Raw genomic sequence first — 14,266 nt, 5'->3', positions numbered from 1 at the left:
ACTTTTTGTAACTTTATGCAGATCGCAACCTGGCGAGCTGTTGCTCTTACGTTATGATTGTCAAAATTTTGTAGAATATGAAGCTTACAATAAAAATCTAATTATTCTTGGAAAAAAAAAAAAAAACTTCTTTTAACAATTATTATTGCATATTCATATCCAAAGATGTACAAAATATTTTTTTTAAACCTAAAATTAATAAAGCAACAATTTATGTAGAGAAACCGCTTCATTCGGTTTTCAGTGGGATGAAGTCGGCGTTTGGGAGAATGCGGCATCGAATGGCGGCTTTTCATATTTGGCCTTGAAAAACACGAACACACACACTCATAAATGTCATTCCCACTTGACGGTTGGATTTATTGGGTTTTGACTGATGCGTGGGTCAGAATCCACGTGCTAATGAAGACGCATCTTTCAGTAAACTCGCGATCCTCTGGAACATCAACAAAAGCATCAAGAGCAAATTGAGGAGAGCGCGTGGTGTGCTCTCAAGGACACTGTGACGCCACTAATTTTTTTTTTTATATATAAACTAATACTTTCTGAGCAGGGAATGATTTTATTATTAGAAATCACTTGCACACACGAGAGGTTGCGCTGCCCAAGCTGATTAATGTCTGCATGTGGAAGCTTGAAGAGAGAGAGAGAAAGGAATCTGCAGCGGGTTCGTTGGCTTAAAAGTAAACCAACCACGTGCGAGATAAACTGTGAAAGTGGGGAGAGATCATCGTCAGCCGAACTTTTCGAAGGAATGAAGAATCTTTGGAAGGTTTTTGGAGCAACACCCCAAATGTGAGCGAGCATGTGGGGATCTGGGATTTGCACACAGGGGGGGGGCAGAAGAAAGTGGCGTCTTCAGCAGAAAAAAAAATACTGGACGTTGAGGATGATAAAGAAAAGATGTGCAACGAAAGAGATGAGCATCAGAGGTAAGTTCTGAGGATTTTAATTAGAAAATTTAAAATATCAAACGCCGTATAAGCTAATGTGTGGTTATGATCCACAAGCAGTTAAATTTTGCATAAAAATACCCGAAGCAAAAGAATGCGCTGCTTAGAATTCTTCCAACTTCAGGAAGCGCATCCCGCAAACCGACCTCTGACGAAGTAGAACGCATGCGAACCTTCGTCGATTAAGTCTTGCTAATACGGCGGAGGCTTCGATGGCATTTTCTTTGCGATTCGGGATTTTCCTAAGCAAGAATTGTCGATGCACTTGGATTGTGGGGGATCGAAAGAGCTCGAGCAGCAAACTTAAATTTCCTGCACAGTTTAACGCGAAAAATCTTCAAAAACACTCGCGTGAAAACGAATGAATCAAAAGGCACACTTGAGGACCTCACGTGTAAAAAGGGGCGTACGGAGGAAGAAAGAAAACTCGTTGGGGAATAAACGATGATGGAATCAGAAACAACAAGAACCACATGCACGATTATTGTTTGTGGTAGACTCACATTTATCCTCTCCGCTTTGGCTGGACGAAATTTGTCGAACTACCTCCGTTTTCGTTTTAATAGGATTGTTTATTGCGGGAAAGTTTACTTCTTAGGAAGAACCGAAGTAATGCTTTGCTACAACCATCCTCACCGTCTACTGTGTTTGAATTGCACGTGTTCTCGGACCGGTTCGTTTCCCTCGCAGGATGAAACGCCAGAATGGATTAAAACATCTCGGAGTTTGACAGATTTTCTCACTTCAGATTTTCTTGTTAATGAAGTCGAGCCGACTTCGTTAACGACTGAGCTAGGAAGGCTCTAAATTAAAATTCAAGTCGCCGCCTAGTTGAGCGAGTGAGTTTTTATCCTGTCTCCAACGAACAGACCGCGGGTTCGAATCCCGCCTTGGGTATGGTTGTTTAGCGAAGGTTTTTCTTCGTGAACTGCAAATACCAACGTGGAACAAAAAGTGTTTCATTCCGTGATCTCTGCGCCATTGCCACGTGGTTTATAACCAGGTTCGATTTGTACTTGAGATCTTAGAGCAATAACAGAAGGGCAAAATTTTCAATTACGCGAAGAAGGGACGCGGATTACTTAAAGGCACCGAAGTATCTTTTTAAATAGAATCTGGCATTAATTGTGCAGGACTCGTTAAATTCTCCTCTCCGTCTGATTTGCTACTCCTAAGGCGAGTAAATTACTCGATGGGTCAACACTGAGGAAGCGAAAACGCGTTCCGAGTTTGTAATCAAAATGGGAAAGCCGTGGAAATGCATGCGAGGTTGGCAGAATGAAAATCAACTTTAAAAAATTCCTTAAAAACTGAAATATCTCCTCGAGAACGAACGGAATCTGGCAAAGAATTGGCTGCAGGCAATCCCAAATAATGCGAGGGACGGCCGTCATTCACATCATCGCACTTCAGCCGAACGTTTTTATGCGAGTTTCGTGAGGGGTTCCTCTTTTACTCCATTCACACCCCCAAGTTTTCCTAGAAGGACGGATTAACTCAGTCCGCACTTGGGATAATCCTCACGAAAGGTCGTTAAGCTATCGGAATGTGTTTCCATCTCTTTTCAGGGTCAAGCGCTTCGAAATTTATACAGGATTGAACTCGCTCTGACTGAATGGAGATTCTTCGGGATCGAGTACGCAATTCAAACTGATTATTCGCGAGACCGCTTTGATTAGAAAACATTGACAAAAGTAATCCGAACTGGCAGCAAGGAGTTCCCAAAAAACAGATGGGAGAGAGAAATGAAACTCGGAAGGCGATTCATTTTATTGTCATTTTATTGGCAAAAAACTACTTTCGCCAATTACGGATTCGCCAGAACACACACGTGCATAAACAATCACGAATGTAATACTTATCCGCAGTCATTCTGCGGACAATAATTTTGCCACTAAAAGTTCAGCGATGGATTTTAACGCAAACATAGTGTGTTGCAAAGTTTTTTCTCATTTCGTTCAATTACAGACCGACTGATACTTCAGTATAATTTCCAATCTTTTCTTTTTGTTGAATTCTTGCCCTCACTAATCGTGCGAAATAAAATTTCTTACGGAGTTTGCGTTCTCTTTGGCCATTGAGCCGCTCGTAAGTGTGCGAAAGTCAAGTCAGCGAGATCCGTACAGTTTCAGCATCTCTGCATCGGATGATAATGCGGCGATAAATGTCGAAATCACGTGATAACAAAGCAAGAGTGAGGCAGTCAATCCCCGATATTCCCATTCGACCAAATGACTGTCTAAGAAAGATCTTCATTTTTTTTCTTATTCATCGCGCAATTCCCGTGTTTATTTGCTCTCAAGAACGGCCCTCGCTCACGTTTGTGAGGGGCGGCTCTCCAACATAAACATTCGCGTGATTTTGTTCTTTCAGAGAAAGGGGGGGGCGGAAACATCTCGTCAGACATCAGCGGGAAGGCACGTTAAAAGGTCGCTTTAATCTCTTAACCATTAGGGCGTTTTCGGAGTATCGCGTGCAACGGAAAACACAGAGGCAGCTTCTTTCTCTTCCTCCTCGAGCTGCGATGCATAAATCTTCCTGAACCAAGTTTTTGGACTCCTTCCAGCGCGATGCCGCAAACACATGGCTGCAGTTTCCCCTCATCCAATTGTTAAGCCTAAGTAGCACGTACAATATTACTAATACCTTCAGAAGCGTCCCCAAAACTCTGAACGGATTTTAGTGAAGTATCTCCTCCATCTATTCATTTTCGCTTATTCAGTTAACTGTCGGTACTACGTGGCTACCTCTGAGAGCGGATTTCAGATCTCGTAATAAAGCGGAAGTTGAACTCCAAATGATTCGCTTTAAATGAAAGAGAAGACTACGGTAAGTCAAGTACAAGCAACATCGCAACTACAGTCGCGCACCCCGTTTAGAGAAGTATTCAAGCAGCTCATGTGATTCATTTTAAAGTTTATTTTCAATCTCGCCAGCAGGTGGAGTGAGCATATCTAAACAAAAACTAAATTCATCTTCTACATTCGTACCATTAACATGATTTCAATCGATCTGAATTATAGATTAATATCAAACTCAGGAGATAATCCCATCCACATCTGCCATCCCTGTTTATATTTTGAAGAATGTCGACTTGCTCATTTCAACCAATGAAACATCGCCTCACTTGCAAAATCAAAACAAAACTTGTTGCGGCAGTGAAGTAGGAAGCCGTTACTCCTTCGGTTAAAAAAGGAAGCGCTTTTTCTTCCAATAATCTCTCGCAAAGTGCCCGCCAAATTTTCCAAACGAATTGGAGGGTTTTCTTAGCTTCAAAAAGCATCCATCGTAAGCTGTTCACATCTGCAATTTGCTTCTTGTAATCAGCGTTTCGCCGCTGTCATCACGACTTCAAGTATACACCGCTGGAGAAGACCGTGTACGAGGATGTAGGTCGTAGCGCGAGTCGGTAACAAGAAGTGCCGAGATATTCGTGTAAAATGGGGACCCTTATAAAGCAACGCCGCACGCCGGCTATAAATAGAACTTTGCGAACAGAAATAAAGTTCAAGAGTATCCAGATGGAAATGCAAACTCGTTCGAGTGTCATTCGCTGCCTCGCAGCGGGTGCTCATTTACCTTGGGGGATGCGACACAACAAAACATCCGAAGAATTAGCGGTTAGCTTGCCATATTCCACACGCAACACGTCACTTTTGGCTCTGGCAGGACGGGCCCGCTGGTGGCTTCGCTCATCCACTAAACATAGCTTCTCCCGTAATAACTGCCAAATTCGCATCGCGGGAGGATCCTCCGCAGTCGCCGGGAGGTACGTAGCCGCCTCGCGTTCTTGTGCAACACGTGACATCTATCTCCGTCCCGAGATATCGGTCCACTCGGGGTTGCGTACGCGAAGCGTGTTGTTTTGTCTTCGCAGCGTTCGTCTTCACTCCCACAAGAGCGGCTTCACTCGCGATGCAAACTTCGCAAGAGTCCCTTCCCATTGCTAACGAGGGCGACACTCAGCCGACTGATTCTCCTCGCGCTGTGACTTCTGGAGCTACTTCCGCATTCTTTGTGCCGTCGTTCAGTGATCCCGATGACCCGAAGAGCTCCTCCGAACCGCCGAATGACGTCGATACAGCGAACATAGTCGTTTTCGGAAAGGATGGTACTGGAAAATCAGGTAGAGGAACGAAACAGTCTTTTTACGCTGAATTTTTAAGATTTTAAAGAAGTTTTTTTTTATTATTTTTTTTACTCCTCAAACAGCAAAAGGTATCCTCAGCATCAGTCCCTGTCTTGAAAAGAGTGCCTGAAGGCGTTTCTCTTTCTTTGTTACAACGAAGCCTCCCTCCGGGTCTGTTACGTAGAGAAGCTGGCGCCAAAGGGCACACACACCGTATTAAGCACGTGCCATATTTATCTGCAGAGTCTTCGTAATTCATTCGGTGACGACGATGCCCTTTGATCGAAAAGACCTCGGGTTCGAATCTAGTTCGGCACACGAAGAACCTTCGTAAGATTTTTCGACTAAAGGTAAGTTAGCTGTTGCCGTACGAAGGTATCAGCGCTTTCTCCTAAGAGACTTCAAGGTTCCGTCTCTTACAGACCGGAGTGATCGCGTCACTTAATGTGGTGAGAAAACCAGAAGAGCGTTTGAAATGAGCGTCAATTGGGTTTCGATGTCTTTAAAGAAGTTTTTTTTTATTATTTTTTTTACTCCTCAAACAGCAAAAGGTATCCTCAGCATCAGTCCCTGTCTTGAAAAGAGTGCCTGAAGGCGTTTCTCTTTCTTTGTTACAACGAAGCCTCCCTCCGGGTCTGTTACGTAGAGAAGCTGGCGCCAAAGGGCACACACACCGTATTAAGCACGTGCCATATTTATCTGCAGAGTCTTCGTAATTCATTCGGTGACGACGATGCCCTTTGATCGAAAAGACCTCGGGTTCGAATCTAGTTCGGCACACGAAGAACCTTCGTAAGATTTTTCGACTAAAGGTAAGTTAGCTGTTGCCGTACGAAGGTATCAGCGCTTTCTCCTAAGAGACTTCAAGGTTCCGTCTCTTACAGACCGGAGTGATCGCGTCACTTAATGTGGTGAGAAAACCAGAAGAGCGTTTGAAATGAGCGTCAATTGGGTTTCGATGTCTAAGAATATTGCGAAACATTTCTAAGCTAAGTTTTCAGGTAAGGAGATGTTTTGTGAGAAGGTCGGCGGCACAAGACCTTTCTTAAGGGTAAAAAGGTTTTAACCCTACCGGCCGAGGTGAATGAGACCAAATTGCACTTCTTATCCATGTTATTCAACGGGTATTTCAGAATCGTAATTAGATGGCCGGTTTGGGTTTTTTAAAAAAATGTTTTTCAAAAACATGTGGGCGCAGGCAATGAATTATTACTAGCGGGTATTCTCGGGTGGGTGTGCCTCTTCGGTGTGATGAAAAAGCCGTTCCCCCCCACTGCACGAACCAGCTAACACCCCTTCGTTTCAACAGACTTAAGTTCGTACATCTCACGCGGGACTCAAACTCTGCACTTTCTGATCAACTACAAACGCCGCGTCATCCCCGCAGATTCCATTATTAGGTCCTCTTTGCTTCCTTCAACATTACCCACCAGCCCCCTCTGTCTACCCCCACAGAATAGTATTTCAAAGAGCTGCTCCCTAATGACCGTCAGAGCAAGATGTTTCGTTTGTAATCATCCCCTCCCAAACGCAACTTCTACATGTGGGAGGGAAGAAGGTCGCTCGACGTATTCCGATCCTCGTGATCTTAAATGGCACAGCATGCTAATGAAGAATTCCGCACACTGTGTACGCAACGATCGGCATCGTCTTCGCTCTCATTACTCCTTGGTGCTTTTAAATGCTCTCCTTCACCCATCGAGCATCTAACGATGTTACAACAGCACACGTGACCTCATTCTTAAGCCATTCCACTTTTGCGAGCATATTCTGACTGCTATCTTTACGTAAACTTAGTGCCTGTCGGTACTCGTCGCATGACCGACGAAAACCCAATCTCTACTGCAATCTGCGTCACGATTGTCAGCTTGATTGACGAGTTACTCCGGGGTGGACGCCGCAATTGTATCGAGTGTTCGAATTACTGTTGAAAGGATTCATTTTCGGAAGTGAACGCGTACAATTGATTTGATTTCATTTAGCAGCTACAATAAACTCCCAAATGGAATCAAATCTAACCTCAGCTTATGCATTCAGAAAAACAGTGAGAGACTACCTCATGGGACTAAACAATGTTGACAATGACTTTAAACGTGTAGTGTAAGAGATCATTATAACTCGCATATCATATCCAATGAAGGTACCAATACACTAACCAGTTCATTCACTTAGGAGCCTAATATATTAACATCAAATTAAACCGTGTAAGGTGAGCCCTCATAGAAACGGTCACTGGACTCGCAGTGACTGTTCCGAACTAATTTAATTCTGTGCTAACCAGTATGGCTACGGCCCTTGGGTACACAGAAATACACAAACTAACTTACTTTATCACTAAAACCAGTAACTTATTATAAACTACGAAAACTATCCGAAATGTATTTTACTCTATTTGTATATATAAGGAAACATTTATTAACTGTAACAAAATAAATAGGTAAGTGTAATTACCAACAGAGAATGATAGTAATAGTTGAACTGCATTGTATAATAGTGTACATTGAATTGTACAACTTGATTTGTATAATACAGTATAAATATCGTGTATACGTGATGGGAATGATAATAAACTGTTAAACAGCGGAATAAAAATTTCGCTCCTAGTGAGGGGGGGGGGGGACAAAATTATTGATTTCGAAATGAACGCCTTTTCAAAGAGGAAGCCCAAGAAATGGGATTTTTGAATATTTCCGAGAAGCTCCGAAGCGAATCGCACGCATTAACTGCAACCCTTTATTTAAAGGCGCGGGACTACCCCGACTCTATTTACCGCATCTCGATGATCCAGAAAACTGAATGAATGAAATACAAATTATTTTTGACCTTTGATCCGATGAGAATCCCAAAGCGTAACATTTCTCTGGCAGTTTGGTGGCGAAGCCCGGGTAGTCCCTTCTCCTGGCTTTCATCTTTATTTATGTTTATTTTATTATTTTTAGTCGCAAAGAGTAACTCGCTGCGTGACTCACAGTGTTAACAGAACAATATTTCCTTTTCGATCTTCAAACGGTTCAATCCGTACACCAAAGTAACACAAACCATCGTCTAACTCGATCGCGCAGATCCGAGGCGAACTTACTGGAAAAGGATGCGTCTTTTACACGGTGCGCCTCAGAGCATCGCTTTGTTTTATAACGATAACAAATAATTTTAACATTATTAAATGTAATAGATAATACTACTGTTACCTATAATAGTAGTATTATCCGTATAATGGAATAATACTATTATTCTGTTTTTTTATCGATGAAGATTATCCGGGTTTTCATTGCATTAGACCTCTTTTAAAAATTAACATAAACGTATTCGCACACACGAAAGGCCACAAAGCCTGCATTAAATAAATGAGTGGGGGAGGGGGGGGCAGTAAATTTATATGTTCATATTCTTTTTGAAGAATTGAAGTCTTTGTGGACAAATTCATGTAGAAGGCAATTTCAAGGATACACAGAATGACAGATAAGCGTAACACGAGTCGACGAGTGGCGGTTCACCTGTAAAAGGATGTTGGGCTGCTGTTGCTGCACGTGATCCAAAAAAATGACGCGTGATTTGTGATGTGCAATACTTTAAATGACCAGAAGCAGCGGCTTGATGAACAGCTCGGGCAGCGAATGATCGAAGATGTTTCCTAAAAATGCATGAATGAATGAATGGGCAAAATAAAATTCGGTTTTCATGTTCGTCACTGGCGAGTCGTTATCGTTTACAAGCTCGCGACAAACTGATATCAGATTCCCGCCGACAGCTAGAAAGTTGCCAAACCGGATCGACATTTTAGAAAAAAAATCCGATAATTAAGTGATGCAAAAGGCTCTCTTAATCAGTCAGAGGTTGTTGCTCTCGCAAGAACAAGAATAGAACCTCTGACGGCCGAAGGGGAATTATCTGACACACGAGATGCTGTCGCCGGCGATATTTTAATAATTAAGGGAAAACAACAAAAACGGGCGTGCATGCGGAAATATCAGGTTTTGAACGAAGGAGTAAATACGCGGGAGTGTCACGGCCTGTCACAATTAAAGTGAGAAATCACACTTCCGGGTATTCGAAAGATTTGTGGGGGGAGGGGGGGTCTAGAAGAGGCAGCGAGTTATCGGTCCTGATTATCCCGTTTTTGTTGAAAGGAGTCCCCGAATGAGGAATCATCCATCGGGCAGATACTGCTAACGCCCCTTTAGGGGATTTTTCTTGTGCAGGTGCATTCCGTGCAAGATCCTAACCTTTTCATAATACACACGTGAATTGTACGCCTTGCCATATCGCGAGAGAGATAATCAGAGAAAATCGTTTGATCATCCCACTCGATTCATTCATTTTCTTCCGATGCGTTGCAAATGCTTCGTCCTTTTCGCGAAGTGTCCCAGAGAGGAGTCGTTCAAATCTCGGACAAACGAGTCGTCTGTTCTGGTTTCGGTTGTGCTGACTTAGACCGCATGCGTTTGGAACCTTCGGAGATTTTTAAACGCATTCAAGTTTCTGTGTAGTGTCGGCAATTCACAAAGTCGCTTTTCATCGCTGCACGTTTAGTAATATGCCACGTGGGTCAACACGTCAAAATAAACGCATCCTTCGTTGCATTCCACTTCGCTTTTCTATCGTTTCATTCACAAGTCGTAAAACTAAAGATGAGCACAAAGGTCCCCGACAGTGAGGAGTCTTTTCAGGGGGTCAAAAAATCCACCGACAGCAAACTGAGTGTTTTGTTTTAAAGTTTCAAAACAAAACGCTCAATTAAAACGGCGCGTTTGTAATGGAAAGCGGGAGAGTTATTTGCTTCCTGATCTCGGATGAATTACGTAACATTCTTGAAAGGGTGGGTTGACAGCAAAGAGGGAGCGAAAAGTTTGTTTACATAAAGTACTTTCATTCTGAGAAGAAAAATTCCCCACATTCCTTTTTCTTTCTATTCCAATCACAGATTTTATTTATTAACCAATCGACGAATTGGTGTAATCGTCGATTGATGAGTTGAGACTGAAACGTCGGCCTTTCTTTCAAAAATACTCAGCAACAGACGAATACCGTCTTATTCAATGATCCCAGTTTAATTCGACTGGAAGATTTGAGTGATCGCGAATTAGGTTTCAGATCCTCACGAAACGGCATCGGGAGGCATTTGTAGTGCGAAATATCCCCTTGCTTCGCGCAGTTACGTTTCAGCTTACAAAGCACTAAACTGCCGCTCACTAAATATTCTAATTACTCAACGAATTCCGATTTCATTCAAGAATTTAAAGTAGCAAAGAAAATAAATTACCCTGCTCTCAGTGTAGCCATACACGTGTAAGGAAAGCGCACGTGTCAGCTTAATTTCCCAATTCGAGTCTCACTTTGGGTGCAGATGTCCTTTGGCACGAAATGAATTTCGCCTCCGAATGCAATCCCCGCTCTGCTTATGGGAGAGCTCAAATGGTTTCGAAAAGAATATTTGGTGTGTCGGGATCACCGCATTTTAACAAGAATTACGAACACTTCAGTTTATTTTATGTTGTGTGCATACACAAGAGGTTGCTCGATCAACCTATAATACGTTAGTACCGTGCATGGGTGGTGGCTTTCGAAAGAAGGAACTTGTTTATATTTGATTTGAAAGACTGTATATCGCATTCCTTGGGGAACACAACACAGGGGGGGATGGTCTACAGTGCAGTAGTTGCAGGGATGGAGGAGGAGAAGAAACTTATTCTGTTTGTTTCATGGTGTACTTTGAAGGATGTTGAGCAGCAGCTGCACGTGTTCCAAAGAGCTTAGTACTGAGTGGGGGAATTATTGATGTTATTTCAGATGAGCATTTCTCATGGAAATATTTGTAGAATATATATACTTAAATAATTCATTAATAAATCTAATTACGCTCTTCTGTATTGAGTCAAGCATTTTGACGGAGCTTTTAGGAGGCCCACCCCATATGTGGGAGCAGTATTCAATAGCTGGGCGGATTTGTGATTTGTATAATGTTAACAGCTGTTGAGAGGTGCAGTAACGTCTTGAGCGAAAGAGAAATCCTAGTTTTTTTGGAAGCTGAGGATGCAATGGTTGCGATGTGTTTATGCCAGACGAGGTTTGATGTGAGGGTAACTCCAAGAAGAGAGATCTCAAACTGTCTGGAAATTTGGGTATCGTCAAAAATAATACTGGGAGAAAATGGTTCTTTTTTCTAACTTGAGGGTGGTGATGGATGTCCTGTAAGCCGAGGCGAGTTGTGTAGAGTAAAGTTTATCAAATGAAAGGGAGGAATGCAATGTGCTGTCGTCTGCAAAACTGTATCGGGTTGGAGGTCAACTGAAGTAGGTCATTGATATATAGCAGGAAGAGGGTTGGTGAGAGGACAGAACTTTGTGGAACCCCAGCATTAGTTGAATGGTGAATGGATAGGAAACCATCCACCACACACAGCGTGCGTCCAGACAGAAAGCTGACAATCCAACTACAGAAGTCCTGGGTCAGACCAAATGATGATAGTTTGCTTTGTGCCAGACTTGGTCAAAGGCTTTGGAGATGTCAAGTGCAACCACTTCAGATTCACGACACTTGTCTATGGCATTTGTCCAGAGATGGGTGACATATATGAGTAGATCTCCGGTTGATTGGCAGCGACAGAATCCATATTGACTGTCGTTTATTAGGTAGGTGACTTCAAGGTAGTGTAGGAGTTGGGAATTGATGATTTTTTCCATTATTTTTGACAGGACTGAGGCAAGCGAGATGGGGGGGGGGGGGGTAGTTGGACGGCAGTGACTTGTCTCCCTTCTTAGGAATGGGCTGAATATAGGCCAATTTCCAAGTTGTGGGATAGACACCAGTGGAGTAAGAGAGTATATATAGGCGACATAGGATAAGAGTCAGTTCTGATGCGCAGACTTTCAGGACAATTGAGGAAATACCATCAGGCCAGGAGACTTTTTTGTGTCTAATTTGGACAGTAATTTTATGATCTCATCCTGGCAAAAGGATAAAGGGGAATTGTCTGTTGAGTGTCTGGAATGGTTGGGGGACATTTACCATCGTCAGTTACGCATGAATAAGAATCAAAGTGTGAAGTCAGAAGATTGGCTTTTTCTGTGGATGATGATGCAATAAAGCCATCTGGGTATGATAAGGCTGGAATAGTGTTGAGCAGAAGTTACGGCCAATTGCTTTGGCGAGAGACCAAAAGGCTCAGCTGCCGTTTGGACAGGCCGCTAGTTTCCTGCTTTTTGCTCTTTCGAACTCTGTTTGGGAAGCATTGATTGTGTTTTTGCATCTCTTTCGGGCTTCAGTATAAGCTCTAAAAGAGGATGAGGTTCTTGATTTCAGCCAGTTACGGTATGTCTTGCATTTCATCTGTACAGCTTTGACACACCTTTTTGGAAAACCAGGGTTTAGTTGGGGAATAGCAGTTCAGGGTAATGTGTAGAATGTATGTTTCCATGCCGGTGAGGATTACTTTGCTAATAAGTTCGGTGCATCTGTTTGGGAGGCCGGAAACAATAGTTCAACCGTGGGAATGAGGCGTAGAAGTTGAGAAGCTGTCCCACTTGGCACTGTTATAATGCCAAACTACTCTTGTATGGGGGAGGAGTTGAGCACTAGATTGTAGTCAGAATTACCCGGGGTGGGATGATTACTTTCACTGTGTATTTGGAGGGTGATTGGTGTTTGGGGAGTGGTTTGGGTTATCTGCTGTTCTAGTTGGCATCTGAACAAATTGTGTAAGGTCGTTAGTAACGGCAAATGTTTCATCGTTTCTGCCAGCAAGATATGTACAGCTGGAGGAGGAAAGCCACCTGGTGTTGTAGACGTTAAAATCTCCTAGGAGAATGATTTTGCAGTCGGGAAAGTGGGACTGGAGAAAGTCAATTTTTAAGGAGAGGAAATTAAAGAGCTTAGAGTGGTTGGTGACATTGGGGAGCGATAAAGACAGCAGATGAATTGGACTGAGTGGGGAAGGGATATTTTAAACCAAAGAAGGTCAAAGTTGGTGAGTCTAGGTTGGGTGCTCTTTGGTAAGGTATGTCAGAGCGGATGTTTGCGCAGACACCACCCTTGGAACAAAAGTTGTTAAAGAGTAAGTAGTTTGGAAGTTTGAGATAAATAGTGCTGGGGGAGGTGATATTTGAGTTCTGCCAGAAAGAGTAGGTGGGGTTTGGTAGACTCTAAGTGGTAGTAGACACTATTGAGGTTGGAGTGTAGGCCACGGATGTTGGTCAAGTGGATATGTAGGGTTCTGTGAGGCATATGTTTGACCACAAGGGTATTACACATTTCCTATGCAGTGCCTGCATACTAGTCTCCATGGTGGCTGCTAGTGGCATCGCTTTGTTTCTGCACCAGTTTAACTTGTCTGTAGTTGATGATCCAACTGTTGTCACCATTTTGACGTTGTCTTCGAATCTGGCGTCCTTGTTCCCTTTGTGCAAATAAGTCTGGTGTAGCATGTATTGGGGTCAGGTGTCTTTGAACTTGTTGATCGCTGTTATTAGTTTTGATGTGCACGTGACGTGTCCCAAGTCACTTTTACGAGGCGTGGAAAGTTCGTTCCATCCTTTTTTATTTATAGGCCCGAAACGATGGCACCTGACCGTATTCTTAGATTCGATGTTGCATTCTTCAGCTAGTTTGTTTATGTCCTCTTTCAATGCTTTTCCGTTTTCCGCCGGAAAATTCAAAATGACGGCGTTGAATTTTTTGTTTTTGACCTCCATCAAGTCGTTTACCGTTGATGCGATTAGATCGCGGAGTTCATTCGCGAGCAAAGTTCAGCTTGCGTTGCGCTGGTCGTCAATTTGTTCGAGCTTTGATGAGCTTCGAGAATTTGATGAGCAAAACATAAAATGCTGAAATAATTTTCACTTCTGGTGATGAGTACTGTTCAGATGGGGACGCGTATTCGTTAAATAAATTTATAAGACGGGGGGGGGTCATGTTCTGTGATGGTCTGTCACGAAATAAGATCCAAAAATTCCGGAGCGTTTATTATTGTCTTTGTTCGTGTTATTTCTCTTCCACGGACATTCTCGAAGGATTCGTCGGAATGTTCGTGCGACTCATTTGCTAGTGTCGATACAATAATTCTTCTAGTGTTGCTGGGTGATTGCTCTAAAGATCCCACCCAATTATAATTATTTATAAATATAAAAGGAGAGAAGAAGCGTTTGACCTAAGTTTTTCAAGGTGAAAAGGTCAGCTGAAAAAGTTGCAG

At 42.8% G+C, this 14,266-nt stretch overlaps 1 protein-coding gene across 2 annotated transcripts in view; it reads left to right on the top strand.

The window, feature by feature from the left end:
- LOC150096486 (ras-related and estrogen-regulated growth inhibitor-like) overlaps nucleotides 1–14,266 on the top strand; it is a 38,766-nt gene that overhangs the window by 10,488 nt on the left and 14,012 nt on the right. Inside the window, exon 1 of one of the 2 annotated variants that reach the window (XM_090408069.1) lies at nucleotides 4,498–5,079. The exons of the other annotated variant lie outside the window; for it this stretch is intronic. Coding sequence (XP_090264195.1) covers nucleotides 4,869–5,079 — 211 coding nt within the window. The 5' untranslated portion in view covers nucleotides 4,498–4,868. Of the gene's footprint in view, nucleotides 1–4,497; nucleotides 5,080–14,266 lie in introns of those variants that run through there. 2 annotated transcript variants of the gene reach the window in all.

The sequence above is a fragment of the Typopeltis vanoorti genome, chromosome 18 (assembly GCF_054136105.1).
Source record: "Typopeltis vanoorti isolate ZY-2024b chromosome 18, IOZ_Tvanoo_1.0, whole genome shotgun sequence".
In the NCBI taxonomy this organism is placed as follows: Eukaryota; Metazoa; Arthropoda; class Arachnida; order Uropygi; family Thelyphonidae; genus Typopeltis; species Typopeltis vanoorti.
The sequence above is the reverse complement of the archived record's forward strand: the minus strand, read 5'-3'. Positions and strand labels throughout refer to the sequence as shown.